General features: G+C 40.4%; 1 protein-coding gene across 18 annotated transcripts in view; it reads left to right on the forward strand.

The window, feature by feature from the left end:
- LOC126284515 (mucin-17-like) overlaps positions 1–21,383 on the forward strand; it is a 321,811-nt gene that overhangs the window by 194,908 nt on the left and 105,520 nt on the right. For 2 of the 18 annotated variants that reach the window (XM_049983491.1, XM_049983500.1), the window contains 6 exons: positions 2,116–2,178; positions 2,539–2,616; positions 2,695–2,907; positions 2,986–3,126; positions 3,203–3,337; positions 3,416–3,574. In XM_049983491.1, the coding sequence (XP_049839448.1) occupies positions 2,116–2,178; positions 2,539–2,616; positions 2,695–2,907; positions 2,986–3,126; positions 3,203–3,337; positions 3,416–3,574 (789 nt within the window). Of the gene's footprint in view, positions 1–2,115; positions 2,179–2,403; positions 2,617–2,694; positions 2,908–2,985; positions 3,127–3,202; positions 3,338–3,415; positions 3,575–21,383 lie in introns of all 18 variants that reach the window. The other 16 variants (XM_049983492.1, XM_049983501.1, XM_049983495.1 and 13 more) reach the window with 11 other exon arrangements.

The raw sequence follows: 21,383 nt of genomic DNA on the forward strand, positions 1-21,383 counted from the left end.
GTTAAAACATTCCAAGTCCCAATCTTCAATGAGTCTTCCTTCCTTTTCCTTTTGTCCTAATCTCTGGAGTCCTCGTTGTATTCCCCTCCCGGAGATCTGATTGAGGGGAAGCTTTACCTCTAGAATATTGTACAAAGAGGTCCATCCCAGGAACGTCTAGGGCAGTAATTCGAGTGGTGGCATCCCGTTGCCTTCCACTGTCCTCCACATCCTGTCGGTTCGCTGACTCAGTTTCCCGCTGGGGTTCGTTACCCGACCTTCCACTGGGTTGCTCAGCTTAACGGGGGCACCACGTGTAGGTAGCATTGTGATGAATTGAGGTGAGACAGCCTAAGAGAACTCTCTTGTTGAATTCTTGTATTCGCATCTCACCCCATTTTTAGCCAAAGGCGCAAGGTTGTAGCAGTAACAATAACGAAATTTGAAGCCTACCTTACGATGCCCCGTTATTAATGTTAGTATTTTAAGATTTTACTATCATCAGAAATCATTGACATATGACGTAGAATGCCTGCCATTCCCACTAGCTTCGCTGAACACAACATGTTGCATATTCAGGACTTTCGATACAGTCAGCTGGTGATACTGTGTTCAGAGAAGATAGTGGGCATGGCAGGCATTCTACATCATATGTCAATGATTTCTAAAGGCAGTAAAATCTTAAAATGATTACATTAATAATGGAGCATCGTAAGAGTAGCGACACTTCATGCTAGGTAGACTTCAAATTTCGTTATTATTTCTGAACATTTAAATATCATTTTCTAATTTTTTTACCTTTTCTTCGATTCAGACAGCAATTCTCCATTTGTTTGTCTCTAAGTTGCTCTTTCTCTTTGTTATAAGCTTAGAGATAGTAAAGAACCACACTCTCTCGTGGTCTTCCCTGCAGTTGTGGCCAACATCATCGGCTACCCTAAAAATATGTTTACCAATTGGCTCTTCTGACTGTACAGAATAACCAGTGAACTGTCGGCCATGATGACGACTTCTCAGTTCACAGAATCTCCAACTGACTGTTCACAATGTCCAGTGACAGAGTGTCCGCCCACTTCCCCAAACAAGATCCAGCAACTGACTCTACTGATTGTCCAGAATGTCAAACTACATGTTCAAGCAGCCCATCGACTTGTCCTCACACAGGTTTGCCACATGACTCTATCAAATGTCCAGAAAGTCAAATGATATGTAGCCCATGGTTATCAGCTTCTTATTTCATAGGTTCTACAACTGACTGTTCACTATGTTTGACGACAGAGTGTACACTAACTTCTACAACTGACTGTTCGCAATGACTGATGACAGAGTGTCTGATAACTTCCACAACTGACTTTTCACAATGTCCAACAACAGTGTGTCCACTAACTTCTACAACTGACTGTTCACAATGTCCAACATCAGAGTGTCTGCTTACTTCTCCTAACACAGATTCACCAACTAATGCTACTAAATGTCCAGACTGACCAGCTACATGTCCTACTAGACAACCAACTTGTACTGACACAGGTTAGCCACCCGACACTACTGAATATCCAGAACATCCAGTGACATGTAGCCCATGCTCATCAGCTCCTTATTTCACAGGTTCTCCAACTAACTGCTCACAATGTCCGATTACAGAGTGTCCATTAACTACTACAGCAGACTGTCCACAATGTCAGACGACAGAGTGTCCACTAACTTCTCCTACCACAGATTCACCAACTGACATGACTGAATGTCCAGAATGTCCAACTACATGTCCAACCAGCCCACCGACTCCTCCTGACACAGGTTTGCCACCTGACACTACTGAGTATCCAGAATGCCCAGTGACTTGTAGCCCATGCTCATCATCAACGTATTTCACAGGTTCCACTACTGACTTTTCACAATGTATGATGACTGAGTGTCCACTAACTTCTACTACTGACTGTTCACAATGTCTAACGACAGAGTGTCCGCTAACTTCTCCTAACACAGATTCACCAGCTAACTGTACTGAATGTCCAGAATGTCCAACTACATGTCCATCCATCTCAACGACTTGGCCTGACACAGGTTTGCCATCTGACTCTATTGTATATCCAGAACGACCAATGACATGTAGACCATGCTCATCATCTTATTTCACAGGTTCTACAACTGACTGTTCACAATGTCCAACGACAGAGTGTCCGCCAACTTCTCCTAACACATGTTCACCATCTAATGCTACTGAATGTCCTGAATGTCCAACGACAGAGTGTCCGCCAACTTCTCCTAACACAAGTTCACCAACTGACGCTACTGAATGTCCAGAATGTCCAACTACATGTCCATCCATCTCAACGACTTGGCCTGACACAGGTTTGCCATCTGACTCTATTGTATGTTCAGAACGACCAATGACATGTAGACCATGCTCATCATCTTATTTCACAGGTTCTACAACTGACTGTTCACAATGTCCAACGACAGAGTGTCCGCCAACTTCTCCTAACACATGTTCACCATCTAATGCTACTGAATGTCCAGAATGTCCAACGACAGAGTGTCCGCCAACTTCTCCTAACACAGGTTCATCAACTGACGCTACTGAATGTCCAGAATGTCCAACTACGTGTCCATCCACCTCAACGACTTGGCCTGACACAGGTTTGCCATCTGACTCTATTGTATGTCCAGAACGACCAATGACATGTAGACCATGCTCATCATCTCCTTATTTCACAGGTTCTACAACTGACTGTTCACAATGTCCAACAACAGAGTGTCCGCCAACTTCTCCTAACACATGTTCACCATCTAATGCTACTGAATGTCCAGAATGTCCAACGACAGAGTGTCCGCCAACTTCTCCTAACACAGGTTCATCAACTGACGCTACTGAATGTCCAGAATGTCCAACTACATGTCCATCCATCTCAACGACTTGGCCTGACACAGGTTTGACATCTGACTCTATTGCATGTCCAGAACGACCAATGAAATGTACCCCTTGCTCATCATCCCCTTATTTCACAGGTTCTACAACTGACTGTTCACAATGTCCGACGACAGAATGTCCGCCAACTTCTCCTAACACAGGTTCACCAACTGACACTACTGAATGTCCAGAATGTCCAACTACATGTCCATCCATCTCAACGACTGGGCCTGATACAGGTTTGTCATCTGTCTCTGTTGTGTGTCCAGAAAGACCAAGATGTGTAGACCATGCTCATCATCTCCTTTTTCACAGGTTCTACAACTGACTGTTCACAATGCCCGACCACAGAGTGTCCACCAACTTCTAATACAGGATCACCATCTGAGTGTACTGAATGTCCAGAATGTCCAATATGTCCAACCTGCCCATCGACTTGTCCTGACACAGGTTTGCCATCTGACTCTATTGTATGTCCAGAACGACCAATGACATGTAGCCTACACTCATCATCTCCTTATTTCACAGGTTCTACAACTGATTGTTCACAATGTCCGACGACAGAGTGCCCGCCAACTTCTCCAAACACAGCTTCACCATCTGACAGTAGTGAATGCCCACAATGTCCAACGACATGTACAACATGTGAGCCTTGTACCACTGCAGAGCCAACTTCTACCACACCAGGTAAGGTAGCTGAAAACAGTTTTGGTACTCTCTGTGACAAGTGAATCTGCATGCAAACTGACAATTTGCAGGTCGCAACGCAAAGACTGTGTTGACATTCCACTGAAAGCATGATACAACGTATTGTTCATGACTGCTTCAATAACTGAAAACCTGACCTTACTACAAAAGAAATTTTGCAATACTTCTTCTCAGTTGTGTTTTCATTGTTACTACTACATTCATCGTAAATTATTGAAGTAGAAATCTGAATTAGTCTAAATAATGAAACAGAAACCTATGTTACCTAAAAAAATCATTATAACATTTATATAGCCTAGTTATGGATATTTATCCATTGTTCAAAAACACAAAACATCTCACTTCTTTTGATAATATTGGATGTGTATCTCAGGCAAACCAGGACAAAGTTATGATTCGACACTAGTACATAATATTATTCTGAAATATAGGCTATGGCCAGATCGCTTGTAAATCTTTTTATTGTTTGTCACTTTCGACACATCTGTGCTGTCATCATCAGATCTGAAAGTTTAATAAACGAAAATTCTATGTCAAGGTGGCTAATAATGACATGATCTGACTTAAAAAAACTTTTTCACATTACTGAACTATTAGAACATACCTTGTAGTGCAATAAAGAAGTTCATTATCTTTGTGCAGATGGATGTTACATAGTGATGTAGCAACGTTCTACAGCAAAAGGAAGCAAGGTACATCAGTATGTCAAACATAAAATACCACAAATGGAAAATATACATCATGTCATTCTGGTGTTCTCGTTCAGTTAACTTGTTCAGTTAACACTACAATGGCGACCGAGATAGTTCGATATTTGTACAGATAAGTCCGTATACAGCGGCTTACATTACTCGACAATCGACTTGTACTCGAATACATGTCGAACTATATGTTCCACAATATAGATTCTTTGTTCATTCCACTCTCATTAAAGTTACCTATGACAGAATTGCACCGAATTATTTTGACTCTGTCGAGAAGCTCTTGAGTGGACATGCTCTTTTGTAGACTTCAAGCACTGCATGATTTGCATGTATTATTTCTATTTTATTTTACTTGTAGTGAATGTATTTAAGTGACTGTTTTTAATTCTTCAGTGTGGTATGGCCGTCTACCGTGATGTGTCTACTGCTGGGTCTACATTGAACTAAATCTCGAGTACTGTAATAGGCATAAACATTGAGCACCACATCATTTGCACATAGATTTTCTCAGTCGTGTATCAGGAAGTTCTTACATAAGCAATATTGAAATTTTTACCATATCAGATATGATTTCTAGATGTACCTTGTGCCTATTTAAACTAAAACCTGAATATGTGAATGTTTTGTTTAAATTACCGCTACTAGTCACAAACTTTGTTGACTTTTGTATTACTTATTTATTTAGCGACATGTTTCGAGGAAATATCTTATCTACAGACTAAATGACATTACAAAAAGAACTTTACAATAAGGTCATACAAATGTTACAGTCTTTTCGTAAATGCTGTGTTCATCCTGTAGTAAGAGGCGACGTCACTTTGGAAGCTGGACTGATGTTTGCACGGAAATGTTTTGTAACGGTCACTCACTTTGTTCTTCTGGTGTGGCAGTCTTGTTCTGATGTGTTGAGGTACTTCCATTTACGTGGCTCTCTTGGCTTTCTTGGTCACTGTTCATAAATTGTCACTAACAAAGCAGTAACTTGAAAACACGATCACAAACAGTTCTGTAGTGCAGTGGACAAGATGGCGGTGGAAATACAGCTTGGTTCGATTTGACTATCGATTTGTTGATCTATGTGGTGTCAGATGTTTACATAAATATTTATTTTAATGAATACTTTATATCATGATGTGTTGAATAATATTGTAACAGGTGCTCAATCTCTAATGTATTTCGTCAACCAACACCTGTAATACGATATCAAGACATGTAAACATCTGACCGCACATGGATCGAAAACCGACAGTCAAATCGAACCCAGCTGTATTTCGACCGCCATCTTGTCCACTGCACTACAGTACTGTTTGTGATCGTGTTTCCAAGTTACTGCCATACTAGTGACAATTTGTGAACAGTGACCAAGAAAGCCAAGAGCGCCACGGTAATGGAAACACCGCAATTCATCAGAACGAGACTGCCACGCCAGAAGAACAAAGTGAGTGTCCGTTACAAAACATTCTCGTGCAAACATCAGTCCTGCTTCCAAAGCGACATCGCCTCTTACTAAGTTTTCTCTTCTTCCACAGGAAGAACACAGCAGTTATGTAAAGATTATATAACATCAGTATAACCTTATTATAAAGTTCTTTTTGTAGTGCCATTTAGTCTGAAGATAAGGTATTCCCCCGAAACATGTCGCTAAATAAATAATACAAAAGTTGAAAAAGTTTGTGACTGGTGGCGGTATTTTTTTTAAAAAAAAAAACTTTACATATTTATTGAGACAGTCACAGTCGAAAAATAGTTAAAATAACTTCAGATTCTCTAAAACTTGAATACTACAACAGATACAAACTTTGGCTCTGTATCATATCTACATCTCAGACTCCACAACACATATCAATCTGTTTGTGAGTGAGCATATAGTATACAAGAAATTACGGTGATCCATTTTTGTAAGCCTTACCGATATCTTCTTGAGTACACATCCCCTTATGTAGATTTTGACAACTGCAACATTTGTAAGTAGGATTTTAAAAATTTATTTTTTGTCATGTATTATAAAGTAATAATGTAAACATTGTAATTCATTATTATAGCACGTTTGACTTCTTTATGTGTGTTCACTTGCTATCATGCTGGCAAACACTGCATCATTCGCATATAGGACCCTCATATTTCATTTATAGGTCATTAACGAACATTTGTATTACAGTACTATTTCATGTCTGACTTCTTAATTTATCTACAGTTGGGTCTGTTATTAACTAACGCTCGAGTACTGTAATGAACACAGACCTCGAGAACCAACTCATACTTTAAGTTAGAGTTCTGTGACACTTTTATTAGTCTTTTATTGAATGTGAACATGTACAGTAGAGGAATGCAGCATCATTGCTGTCATGTCAACCTATTGGTTGTGCATCGCATTATTCTGAGTTTATTTATTAAATAGCACCCTCGTGCATAGACCTTGAGTATCACATCAGTTGCCTGTATGGTTTTTTGTAGTTTATTTTGTGTGGTGTGATGATTACTTTTATCTAAACCTAACAGTCTGTCATAGAATGATTCTGTAAGAAGAGTCGTGTTCATTGCCGTATCGTAAAGACACATCTGGGAGCAAAAATTAGTACACCTTAAAAGACAACGTCAGTCTGATACGATGACGGTATATTGCCACTTGGGGGGGACATTGGATGTACTGGTAACGGCTTCAGCGTCGTCCACCAACAGATAGTGTAGCGGCATAGCCACAAGAGCGCCATACGTGTCTACCCTTTAACAGGGAAAGCTCAATGCCAAAAGGCTCCGTCAGGTGCAGACGTGTGGAGCTAGCAGGCAACAGTGCCACAGACACACACTCGGGCCTTCTACAGCGGACTGAGCGACAGACTGTGAGCTCCTCAGTGTCTTGCATTCAGCCCGATCCACTGACTGTGGTCTCTATTGTTTTGTACACAGTTACCATGGTGGTCTTTTTCCGTAAGCTGCTTTCGATACATATACTGTGTGTAGATAAATAAGCTGAGCTATATTTTTATCCTAACTTTACATGGTGATCTATTTCTGTCAATTGTTGTCGCAGCATATACTGTGCATAGATTAATAATCTGAACTACATTTTCATTGTAAAGTTATAGTTTAAAAAAAAATTACTCTGTATATTTTCAAAATACAATTTATCGTAAAATAGTATTTTTAAAATTTTTACCTAATCTGTCGAAAACAATTTGAATGAGATTGAAGTGAAGAAAGAATTTTTTGCTGTTGTTGTTGTGGTCATCAGTCCTGAGACTGGTTTGATGCAGCTCTCCATGCTACTCTATCCCATGCAAAGCTTCTTCATCTCCCAGTACCTACTGCAACCTACATCCTTCTGAATCTGCTTAGTGTATTCATCTCTTGGTCTCCCTCTACGATTTTTACCCTCCAGGCTGCCCTCCAATGCTAAATTTGTGATCCCTCAAAACATGTCCTACCAACCGGTCCCTTCTTTTTGTCAAGTTGTGCCACAGACTCCTCTTCTCCCCAATTCTATTCAATACCTCATCATTAGTTATGTGATCTACCCATCTAATCTTCAGCATTCTTCTGTAGCACCACATTTCAAAAGCTTCTATTCTCTTCTTGTCCAAACTATTTATCGTCCATGTTTCACTTCCATACATGACTACACTCCATACAAATACTTTCAGAAATGACTTCCTGACACTTAAATCTATGCTCGATGTTAGCAAATTTCTCTTCTTCAGAAACGCTTTCCTTGCCAATGCCAGTCTACATTTTATATCCTCTCTACTTCGACCATCATCAGTTATTTTGCTCCCCAGATAGCAAAACTCCTTTACTACTTTAAGTGTCTCATTTCCTAATCTAATTCCCTCAGCATCACCTGACTTAATTTGACTACATTCCATTATCCTCGTTTTGCTTTTGTTGTTGTTCATCTTATATCCTCCTTTCAAGACACTATCCATTCCATTCAACTGCTCTTATAAGTCCTTTGCTGTCTCTGACATAATTACGATGTCATCGGCGAACCTCAAAGTTTTTCTTTCTTCTCCATGGATTTTAATACCTACTCGGAATTTTTCTTTCGTTTCCTTCACTGCTTGCTCAATATACAGATTGAATAACATCGGGGAGAGACTACAACCCTGTCTCACTCCTTTCCCAACCACTGCTTCCCTTTCATGTCCCTCGACTCTTATAACTGCCATCTGGTTTCTGTACAAATTGTAAATAGCCTTTCGCTCCCTGTATTTTACCCCTGCCACCTTCAGAATTTGAAAGAGAGTATTCCAGTCAACATTGCCAAAAGCTTTCTCTAAGTCTACAAATGCTAGAAACGTAGGTTTTCCCTTCCTTAAACTAGCTTCTAAGATAAGTCGTAGTGTCAGTATTGCTTCACGTGTTCCAACATTTCTACGGAATCCAAACTGATCTTCCCCAAGGTCGGCTTCTACTAGTTTTTCCATTCGTCTGTAAAGAATTCGCGTTAGTATTTTGCAGCTGTGACTTATTAAATTGATAATTCGGTAATTTTCACATCTGTCAGCACCTGATTTCTTTGGGATCGGATTTATTATATTCTTCTTGAAGTCTGAGGGTATTTCGTGTGTCTCATACATCTTGCTCACCAGATGCTAGAGTTTTGTCAGGACTGGCTCTCCCAAGGCCGTCAGTAGTTCCAATGGAATGTTGTTTACTCCGCGGGCCTTGTTTCGACTCAAGTCTTTCAGTGCTCTGTCAAACTCTTCGCGCAGTATCGTATCTCCCATTTCATCTTCATCTACATCCTCTTCCATTTCCATAATATTGTCCTCAAGTACATCGCCCTTGTATAGACCCTCCATATACTCCTTCCACCTTTCTGCTTTCCCTTCTTTGCTTAGAACTGGGTTTCCATCTGAGCTCTTGATGTTCATACAAGTGGTTCTCTTATCTCCAAAGGTGTCTTTAATTTTCCTGTAGGCAGTATCTATCTTACCCCTAGTGAGATAAGCCTCTCCATCCTTACATTTGTCCTCTAGCCATCCCTGCTTAGCCATTTTGCACTTCCTGTCGATCTCATTTTTGAGACGTCTGTATTCCTTTTTGTCTGCTTCATTTACTGCATTTTTATATTTTCTCCTTTCATCAATTAATTTCAGTATTTCTTCTGTTACCCAAGGATTTATACTAGCCCTCGTCTTTTTACCTACTTGATACTCTGCTGCCTTCACTACTTCATCTCTCAAAGCTACCCATTCTTCTTCTATTGTATTTCTTTTCCCCATTCCTGTCAATTGCTCCCTTATGCTCTCTCTGAAACTCTCTACAACCTCTGGTTCTTTTAGTTTATCCAGGTCCCATCTCCTTAAATTCCCACCTTTTTGCAGTTTCTTCAGTTTTAATCTACAGGTCATAACCAATAGATTGTGGTCAGAGTCCACATCTGCCACTGGAAATGTCTTACAATTTAAAACCTGGTTCCTAAATCTATGTCTTACCATTATATAATCTATCTGAAACCTGTCAGTATCTCCAGGCTTCCTCCATGTATACAACTTTCTTTTATGATTCTTGAACCAATTGTTAGTTATGATTAAGTTGTGCTCTGTGCAAAATTCTACCAGGCGGCTACCTCCTTCATTTCTTTGCCCCAGTCCATATTCACCTACTACGTTTCCTTCTCTCCCTTTTCCTACTACCGAATTCCAAGTCACCCATGACTATTAAATTTTCGTTACCCTTCAGTAACTGAATAATTTCTTTTATTTGATCATTCATTTCTTCAATTTCTTCGTCATCTGCAGAGCCAGTTGGCATAAAAACTTATACTACTGTAGTAGGCTTGGGCGTCGTACACAGGTAACACAGGTAACCTGTAACACAGGTAATTTATGATAGTATATATCGATTGTCGAGTACAGCAATGTAAACAACTGTCTACAGACTTATCTGTACAAATATCGTTCTAGCTCAGTCGCCATTGTGATGTTAAGTAAAGGGTTGCTCTAGGGCGTCAGCACAACACGATGTGTGTTTTACATTTGTGGTATGTTTTGTTTGACAAGCTGATGTTCCTGGCTACCTTGTATTGTTAAACAATGCAACATCACTACGTGACTTGCAAGTTTGTAAAAATGTGAAATTTCCTTAATGTGTTAGAAGGTACATTTAAATGCTTTAATAATGTGTACAGTGTTCAAATGAGACCATATATGAAGTTGCCACCTTGACTTGTAATACTTATTATGACAGCATAGATCTGTCCAAACGGGTAATCAATAAATATTTACAACTGGTCTTGACATAGCTGATATTTCATTATAATATAACAATTTAGATCGCCCTAGTAGTTCACACAGTACCACACATATTTAATACTAGTACTCAGATTTATCCCTGAACCATTTTGGAAGAATGTTATGGTGATTCCTTCAACAAATTAAAACAGGATTTTTTTTGTTTGGGAAGTGGGGTGGGGGGAATCAGATTTTTGACTGATTTGATGCACTCAGCCACGGCCTTCAGCTTCTGTCAATTTCTTCATCTCAGAGTGGCACTTACTCTCAGCATCCTCAAATGTTTGCTGAATATATTCCAGTCTCTCTCTTCCTCTATAGTGTTTATCCTCACAGCCATTTGTGTACTATGAAAGTTATTCCCTGGTGCCTTAACACATATCCTATTAATCCATCCCTTCTTCTAATGAGTGTTTTCCCCATATTCCTTTCATTGCCAGATCTGCAGAGTGCATCCTCATCTTCATCTTGTTAGTCTACTTATTGTTTAATATCCGTCTGCAGCACCATACCTCAAACGCTTCAATTAACTTCTTTCTGATTTTCCCACGGTCGATGACACCATTCCGTACATTGCTGTGCTCCAAACAACATTTTCAGAAAATTCTCCTTAAATTATAGGCTATGTTTCGTACTATTTTAATTTTTTAGCGAGCAATAACCTCTTCATCTGTATTAATCTGCTTCTTATATTGTCTTTATCGTCAATCTCACCTCTGCTAATCCTCACCACTTTCTTTATTTTACTCTGAACCCACATTTCGTACTCTTATATGGTTCATTCCATTGAACAGATCTTGTTTTTCCTTCTCACTGTCAATGAGAATGCCGATGTCATCACCAAATATCGTTAATATCCTCTCACCCAGAAAATAAATCCCACACTTGAATTTTATCTTTATTACCATCATTGTATCTTACATGAACAGAATGAACAAATGGAGAGGGGGTCGGCAGGGGGGTGGGGGAGACTGTATCCCTGTCTTACAATCCTTTTTAATCTGAGCACTACGATCTTTTTTATTGATCTGTCTTGCTTCTCCTATCTATTGTAAATACCCTTCATTCCCAATAGCTTATGCCTATTTTTCTGAGAATTTCAAACATCTTGCACCATTTTACACTGTAGAACGCTTTTTCCAGGCAGATAAATACTACGAATGTGTCTTGATTTTTATGAAATCTTGCTTCCATTGTCAAGTGCAGTCTCATAACTGCTTCTCTGCTTGGAGGCCAAACTGATCAGCACTGCAATCCCATATGTGCATTCAAACATAACAATTGCACTTCTACAACTACTGTTGCTATTGTACTGACTAAAGCTCAGCGCCTCCACGCCCGCAGCTCGTGGCCGTGCAGTAGCGTTCTCGCTTCCCGCGCCCGGGTTCCCGGGTTCGATTCCCGGCGGGGTCAGGGATTTTTCTCTACCTCGTGATGGCTGGGTATTGTGTGATGTCCTTAGGTTAGTTAGGTTTAAGTCGTTCTAAGTTCTAGGGGACTGAAGACCATAGATGTTAAGTCCCATAGTGCTCAGAGCCATTTGAACCATCAGCGCCTCCACATTAACTGCTCAAAGGCGAAAACATTTTTAATACGTATACCCGATTCCATTTGCAGCTTCACGTGTTACAACTGTTCTAATTCCGCATTGTGGCGTACCAGAGAGGGTTTTCGGTAAGAAAACTATAAAGTAGAAATCATCGTTAACCGGAACTGATCTGTTATTATCAGGCCACAGGAAGGCAAACGCACAACCATAAATTGATTAAATGGATTTACACTAGTCATGTGCACCACTGCATTGTGTCCAAGTGAAATCTGTCCCAGACTATGGAACAGTTAAAAATTAAGTTGCACAACAAACAAATGTAAACCATAAACACGGCTATTTAGTAGGAGTAGTCCGTTTGGACAATAGTGTACCCATACAACAGTGTGAAATTCAACCGCAGTTTTATTCATCACAAGTTAACGTTATTACATGGAACTGTGACCTTAAGAGAACAAAATGTTTATTCAGTCAAAAAGAAAATGCGACTTGAAATAGCGGTGGTATCAAAGAATGTACAGGAGACTTTTAACATGTGCCAGTGACATCGAACAGTGCACCAACACGTTATCCTGAATAAATTCCCCACATTAAATAATTCATCCAAGTCTATCTGAAAATAAGTTCATCGATAGCAAAGTTCAGTCTCAAAAGCCTATATTTATTCGCAATAAATACACATCACCAAATTGAAAATTGATGCCCTGAATATTTTCAATGCCCCATCCAGTTTATATCCAATGCTGACACTTTATCAGGTGGCACAACCTTATCACATTATCTGACCGTGGACAGACACCGAAAAACGCTCAACATCCGTTCCTTATGCTCCCTCCACAGCTATGTCACGTGCCTAACCTCTCTAGTCAAAAGAGTTACTACATGGCTCTACACCTTCAAACTCTAATTTTGTACAGGTTTTGCTATGTATTCTATGTCAGTACACTTGTTTGATGTGTATCATTTGAGTATTATTTCTGTTTGATTACTTTGCTAATTATTAACATAGCATTACCTGGTATATTCAGCACGAGCCGGAACAGCTGTCTTCTTCTTGTTGGTGATTTTGATGATTAACAAGCGAGTGGTTGAAATACCTCTGAAATAGCATCAAGGACTCCATCGAGCTTAAAGTTCCTATCTGACACACACATCACCTTCAGCACTCCACGTGGCAGTGTGTAGATTGTTTGAAATTTAATGCTGAACACTGGTGCTCAGTCTGTGGCTCAGGCATTGCAGGCCATTAACTCCCTTCCCTCTTTCGACCAGAGAGTAGTGGTGAAAGCTCCTTCCTTCCACGAGAGCTAGAAATGAATAACTCCGAAAGTATGATGGGAGCTGAAAAGTTTGTGGGACAACGGGGGCCCATAATATGACGTTGGTTTTTTTGTTGCTAGGTGGGGTCGCGTCAGAGATATCGGGGTCAACTTTGTTTTTCTAATTGGGATGCTATTGTTAGGTACTTACTTTCTGATAGCGGCTATCGAGACGAATCCAATGATGTGTAACAGCAAGGCCTTTGAAGCTCAACGAAGGTCACAAAGGTGGCATGAACGTCGATTTACAGAAGGTGTTCGAAGAGATGGTATCAATGCAGTGCTGCAATCTTCTTATGGCCGAGCGGTTCTAGGCGCTACAGTCTGGAATCGCGCGACCGCTGCTGTCGCAGGTTCGAATCCTGCTTCGGGTATGGATGTGTGTGATGTCCTTACGTTAGTTAGGTGTAAGAATTTCGAAGTTCTAGGGGACTGATGACCCAGTAGTTAAGTCCCATAGTGCTCAGAGCCATTTGAACCCTTTTTATTAATCTTCTTGTTATGGATTGAGTGGTATTCCTTATCACCTTGGCATTTATGGAAGCACATACTCTGACAATTCTCTCTCGTATATCGTGCAAATAGCAAATATTCGCCAAATACGGCGTATCCATCTAACGTGCCATTGACATGTAAACACCATTCGACGGTTTCGCAATACAACACTAACAGTAACGGTAAGACTAGTATCGTCGAATCAAGCGAATGTGAATGACGTATTCCTTAGAAGAACAAGTCGATACGCTTCTCAATTACGGAGAATCCCAACGAAATTCAGTGAGAGCTAGAGACTTATACGCTGAAAGATGTCCTCAACGTACTCACCCTACACGTCGTACATTTAAAAATGTATATTGTAACAAATAAGCCCTCGGTCACAAATATTAAGTCAAAATTGACCTGGTTTCGACGCTACTATGAGCGTCGTCTTCAGAATTAGAGTAACTGCTCTAAAACATTAAGTATATAGTACATTAATAAAATTAAAGTTTGTACTGACTTGAAAAGATGCAGTACTTACAAGTCACATATTAAAAAAGATCTCAGCCGGAAAGGCGACGTCATGAACACTTGTGAGATGGCGAGCCGTTAGGGCTGCTCGTACTGTGGACAAGTGTTGCAACGAGACTGGGGTGCCCACTTTAGAAAGTGCGGGCAAGTAAACATGGTGTTGCTACGAGCGCCATCTGGCAGCCGCAGAAACAACTAGGCTACTGTACATTCAAAATTAGACACATGAAATTGTGATGCAGCTGATTCAGGCATAACGTAAGCATTAATAATAACAGGATGAAGTTACATATTTATCTGCTTTAAACAGAGATACATTTTGTAACGGAAAAAAACGTTAGTTATGACATACAGTAAAACAGCAAAGATGTGACAGGAAAACAACATTTCGGTAAACTGCATGAGGAAATCTGAATCAAAGATCAAGCAATGGCTTTATACAGTCAAAAAATATTTTATTTCGCGGCTGCAGCAGTTCATTGAGAATGAGGCCATCATGACAAGTCAGATGTTTGAAAATCTGCAATTCCTCTAAGACATCTAAACTACGCCCCTTCTTTTCGGTATGCAGAATATTGTTATCGCCTATGGCTTTAGGCACGTGTCCAGTAATTAACAGGTGATCGGCAAAGGATGAATTTAGGGGACTGGGTCCATTATTTCTCAAAAGATGTTCTTTATATCTGATGGTGAAAGCACGTCGGGTTTGCCCTATATAATAGGAGGAGCAGGTATCGCAGATGATCTTATAAACGCCAGAACTTTCTGTAGGAGAGCGAATGGATTTCAAATTATGAATGAAGTTTCTCCTTAGATTATTATTAGTAGAGAAGGCAACATTGCAGTTGTATTTGTTGCGAAGCTTGCGCTGAATCTGATAGGAATTGGGTCCTATGAAAGAATAGAAAAACATTTCTTTGGGTTAATTTCAGTGCATGAGGTGTTGAGCGTGGTAGTTCTGGCAGTTTTCTTATTGAGGATATCGTCCACTATGTTAGGCGTATATTCATTATTGACTTCTATGGTTTTAAGTAAATTAATCTCCTCATTAAACTTTTCTGTTGAAAGTGGTATGGAGGTGGCTCTGTGGACGGCAGAGTGAAAAAAGGCCATTTTTTGAGACTGTGGATGAAAAGAGGAAGCAGGCACGATTTGGTCAGTATACGTTTCTTTTCGAAAAATATTGAAACTGATGTTATTGTCTTCTATTGTAAGAGTCAAGTCTAATATGTGCGATAAATTGAGAACAACTGGATCTTTAACGCCTCGGAAACATATCCGTCAGAGAAACGTTACTAACGAGTAAACGCAAATTGGTACTCTTGCCACTGTGGTTCGAGATCCGTGAGTTAGTTGGCGTCAAATCGGAAGGGAATCTGGCATGAGCCAGAGTAGTGTTGTTCGTGTTCTACATCGCCATAAATATCATCCTTACCGTATCAGTCTCCACCAAGATTTAACTGGCACGGACTGTACGCGTCGCATCGAATTCTGCCGATGGACCCAACTTCAGATTCAGTGGGATGACACATTTATTAATTTGAATTCATTTACTGACGAGGCTGCATTCACAAACCATGGAAATGTTAATCTGCATAATCTGCATTACTGGGCAACTGAACATCCACGCTGGCTGCGGCAAGTTGCACACAAAAATCCGTGATCGGTGAATGTACGGTGTGGGATTCTCGAGAACAGAATTATAGGCCCTATTTCATCGAAGGAAATCTTAATGGTAGGATATAAACCATATTCCTTCAAGAATCATTAGCTCAGAATGTGGTATCAACGCAATGGGTATCCGGCACATTTTTCGTTGATGGCTAGAAATGAGCTGCAGAGACAATTTCCAGATCGATGGATTGGACGCGGAGGAGGTGTGTCGTGGCCGGCTCGTTCACCAGACTTCACGCCTCTGGGCTTTTTCTTATGGGGATTCGTAAAAGACATTGTTTATAAAGACCTTCCAACTGCACCTGAAAATATGGGAAAGAGAATTGTCAGCGCATGTGCTTCAAAATGGTTCAAATGGTTCTGAGCACTATGGGACTTAACTTCTGAGGTCATCAGTCCCCTAGAAATACTTAAACCTAACTAACCTAAGGACATCACACACATCCATCCCCGAGGCAGGATTCCAACCTGCGGTCGTAGCGGTCGCGCGGTTCAAGACTGTAGCGCCTAGAACCGCTCAGCCACCCCGGCCGGCGCACGTGCTTCGATAAGTGCCGATGTGATAAGGAATACCACTCAATCCATGATAAGAAGATTGCCGCACTGCATTCATACTAACAGCCATCTCTTCGAACACCTTCTGTAAACCGACGTTCATGCCACCTTTGTAACCTTAGGTGACATTCAAACGACTTGCTGTTACACATCATTGGATTCGTCTCGATAGTGGCTATCAGAAAATAACTCACGGGTGGTCCGCTCTTCCTCTGATTCCACGTGGCTGTTCACGACCACTCTTTGCAATGCTCGACCGTCTCCATCCACCAGCACGTGAGGTCTTCCCGCTCTTCATTCAGCTGCGGCTGTTGCTTCGCGTTGCCACGTCAGAGTCACATCGCCCACGGTCTACTTGGGCAGCATTAGAAGGGCTGCAATACTCACGTGACATCCAGTGACACGCCCACTTTCGAAGTCATTGATCTCTCCCGACCAACCCATTCTGTACTTACTGACAACACAGTACTCCCCACCTAATTCAATACCGCTTGATCCGCCCCTCGTGACATTAGTGGTCAATTATGCATTCCGTAGGGATGTCTGCATACTTTTTATCACATAGTGTACATCCTCTTGCCTACCTGCACGCTACTTCTTTTACAAATACTGTCCAAATATCACTAGTTACTTACTTTAAGAACACATTTACAGAAAACGTATACATCTCAGTACCAAGTACCTCTTACTGACTTATTTCACCACTGATAACTTTTTCTCTCAAAACGTAATCGTTTCTCATTTCTCTTATTACAAAATCCATAATACTTCCTAAATTTCTGATAATCATTTGCGCTCTGTAGTTGCCTTTCAGTCTACATATATTGAAACAGTGAAGAAGGCGAAGAAGACTAAGAAAGGAGACTCAGTCCTGATAGACACAAGAGAATGACTGACAACATGAGAGGAAAGTGAAGTAATACTTTCAGAACCTCGGGCACCTCGTGATACTCAGTCATCTGACACTGCAAGCAGAACATACGCCCTCTCCATACTCATTATACTCCTCATTGTTTTTCTTACTGCATTAATTCTTTCCTTCCTAGAAATGGGGCTACCACTATCTTCCTGTTTTTGTTGTTGTTGTTGTGGTCTTCACTCAAGAGACTGGTTTGATGCAGCTCTTCATGCTACTCTATCCTGTGCAAGCTTCTTCATCTCCCCATACCTAGTGCAAAGTACATCCTTCTGAATCTGTTTAGTGTATTTGTCCCTTGGTCTCCCTCTACGATTTTTCCCTCCACCCTTCCCTGCAATACTAAATTGGTGATCCCTTCAGGTCTCAGAACGTATCCTTCCAACCCATCCATTCTTCTAGTCAAGTTGTGCGACAAATTCCTCTTCTCCCCAATTCTATTCAGTACCCCCTCATTAGTTACGCGATCTACCCTTCTAATCTTCAGCATTCTTCTTCAGCACCACATTTGGAAAGCTTCTATTCTCTTCTTGTCTACACTGTTTATCGTCCATGTTTCGCTTCCATACATGGCTACACTCCATACAAATACTTTTAGAATAGACTTCCTGACACTTAAATCTATACTCGATGTTAACAAATTTTTCTTCAGAAACGCTTTCCTTGCCGCAGCCACTCTACATTTTATATCCTCTTTATTTTGGCCATTATCAGATATTTTGGTCCCCAAATAACAAAACTCATTTACGACTTTAAGTGTCTCATTTCCTAATCTAACTCCCTCAGCATCACCTGATTTAATTCGACTGCATTCAGTTATCCTCGTTTTGCTTTTGTTGATGTTCATCTTATATCCTCCTTTCAAGACGATGTCCGTTCAACTGCTCTTCCAGGTCCTTTGCTGTTTCTGACACAATTACAAAGTCCTCGGTAAACCTCAAAATTTTTATTTTTTTCCATGGACTTTAATTCCTACTCCAGATTTTTCTTTATTTTTTCCTTTACGGCCTGCTCAATAACCAGCTTGAATAACATCTGTGATAGGGTACAACCCTGTCTCACTCCTTTCTCAACCATTGCTCCCTTCCATGCCCCTCGACTCTTATATCTGCCGTCCGGTTTCTGCACTAATTTAAATAACCTTTCGCTCCCTCCATTTTAGACCTGCCACCTTCAGAATTTGAAAGAGAGTATTCCAGTCAACATTATCAAAGGCTTTCTCCAAGTCTACAAATGCTATAAACGTAGGTTTGCCTCTCCTTAACCTAAGGTAAGTCGTAGGGTCAGTATTGCCTCGCATGTTCCAACATTTCTATGGAACCAAAATTGATTTTCCCGAGGTCAGTTTCAACCAGTTTTTCCATTCGTTTGTAACGAATTCGTGTTAGTATTTTGCAACCATGCTTTTTAACTGATAGTTCGGTAATTTTCACACCAGTCAACACCTGCTTTCTTTGGGATTGGATTCTTCCTATCTCCCTCTAATGTTACATAATCTCCATGGAAAACAACATTCCCTTTATATTTATTGAGAAAATCCATTCGTACCAGAAGGTCTACATTTAGATATCGTATAACCAAAAAAAGGTGATGCAGCTAAACTCCTTTAATCGTTATAGACAATATCACCTTTTGTTTTCCCGCTATTTCCTATTGTTACTATTACAGGGATATCAGAAACTTAATACATTTCTTGTCTGTGAGAGTATTTACAAACTTTCGTGATACTGCACCCGGATCACTGTCACTATCTAGTAAGCATTGAATTTCTTCACTTTGCATTGATATACTTATTACTGGATGCCCTGCTTTTTCACCTTTACAACTAATTTCAGCTTCTTGTAATAAGTTATGCACAACTTCATATCTTTCAAAAACTTATCAATGACTGGATATTGCACATACATTAGTAGAATTGAGCCCCAGACTGAACTAATCCGCCAACGAAGGAGAACTAAAAACATTTTACTACATTCGTCTTTTCTCTTTCCCTTTGAGCATCACCAGTGTCTTCGCTTACCATACTCTGTGCACAGTCATTTTTGTCCACACTGTCTCCATTTGATAACTGACCCCAACAAATTCCTCCACTATAATCGTCAGCTTTTTTGAATTTTTTTTTCTTCTTCTTCCAGTTTCCCTTCCTTCAGCTCCTGAAAATTCCGATAACTCTTACCTTCAACTTTCTGACAATCCCTCATCCATTTCATTGTGTATCACTTACTTTTTAACAAATTACTTTCCTGGCTTACCCCTTTGTCTTCTGTGCTGAGACTGAATGTCCTCTTCAACTCCTATTTGTCATAAATCTGGTCTATGTCACCACAAAACGTATAAACTCGAACTTTCTGAACATCTTTCTATTGAAGTGTATCATGCTTTTTCTATGCATCACATTCCATAGCCAATTTAGTTTTGCCCACAAACGGTTTAGGTAGCAGATACCAATTTATGCTCCCCATTGTGCAAATGCAAGTATCTATATAGGTGGGAATTAGTTTCCTGTATCCTGTCGTCCTGGATTGTTATTGAACCTCACTCCAAGATTCCGTCTAGTATATAGTTTTAAATTGTCAACTTCTGTTGAAGCTACATGTAAATGGTCCCTTGGTCTCTATTCACGATGTATTTGGAGGAAATCTGCGCCCTCTCCTGGCTCCAGTAACACCATTTTTTCCCTGTCCAGTTCCATTCTCTTAACACTTACATTTGTCCTAGTTCCCACATTTCTCCGGTGCGTACACTCTTTATTGGCCTGTTCCCCTTCTTACAGTAGCTTGTCTACTCTTTCCAGAGAATTAATTGAATTTTCCTTCATCATCTCTAGGAGCACCAATAATTTTATTATCCAGTGTACAGGTAATTTACTGTCCAAACCCATTATGATTTGCTCTGGTTCTAATTTATTTGCCAATTTGGGTAAATTGGTTACCCAACTGATTACGCATTTATGAAAACAACGTCTTTATTGATTCCCTACTATGATTAAAATTTCCATCTGTTGCAATTTGTCCCGAATGATGTAGATTGCAATCACTACGCAGAGACTTGTAAAATACAAACTAGCATGGAGAGCTGCATCAAATCAGTCTTTGGATTGAAGAACACAACAACAAACACAATAACAATAACAACAAGAACATCGAAAACTTATTGAAGGACGTTCTGAAGCAAAGTACACTGAGGTGACAAAGTCATATGTACATAAACGCCGGCCATGGTGGCTGAGCGGTTCTAGGCGCTATAGTCTGGAACCGCGCGACCGCTACCGTCGCAGGTTCGAATCCTGCCTCGGGCATGGGTGTGTGTGATGCCCTTAGGTTAGTTAGGTTTAAGTAGTTCTACGTTCTAGGGGACTGATGACCTCAGAAGTTAAGTCCCATAGTGCTAAGAGCCATTTGAACATTTTTTTTGTACATAAACAGATGGCGTTGGTGTCGCGTACGCAAGGTACAAAAGGGCAGTGCATTGGCGGAGCTGACATTTGGACTCAGGTGAATTAATAGACTTTGAAAGCGAAATGGTAGTTGGTGCTAGACGCATGTCCATTCCATTTCGGAAATCGTTAGGGAATTCAGTATCCACCATCTCCAGTGTCAAGAGAGAATATCACATTTTAGGCGTTACCTCTCATCAAGGAAAACGCAATGCCCGACGGCCTTCACTTAATGAAGAGTTGTCAGCGCTAACACTGAGTGAAAGAACCGCAGAAATGAATGTGGAGCGTACGACGAATATATCCATTAGGGCAGTCGGGTGAAATTTTGCGTTGAGCTGTGAAATGGAAATGAGCGTTTGGCGCCTTGGTGCAGGTCTTGCTACAT

Source organism: Schistocerca gregaria, chromosome 8, assembly GCF_023897955.1.
Source record: "Schistocerca gregaria isolate iqSchGreg1 chromosome 8, iqSchGreg1.2, whole genome shotgun sequence".
NCBI classification, from domain to species: Eukaryota; Metazoa; Arthropoda; class Insecta; order Orthoptera; family Acrididae; genus Schistocerca; species Schistocerca gregaria.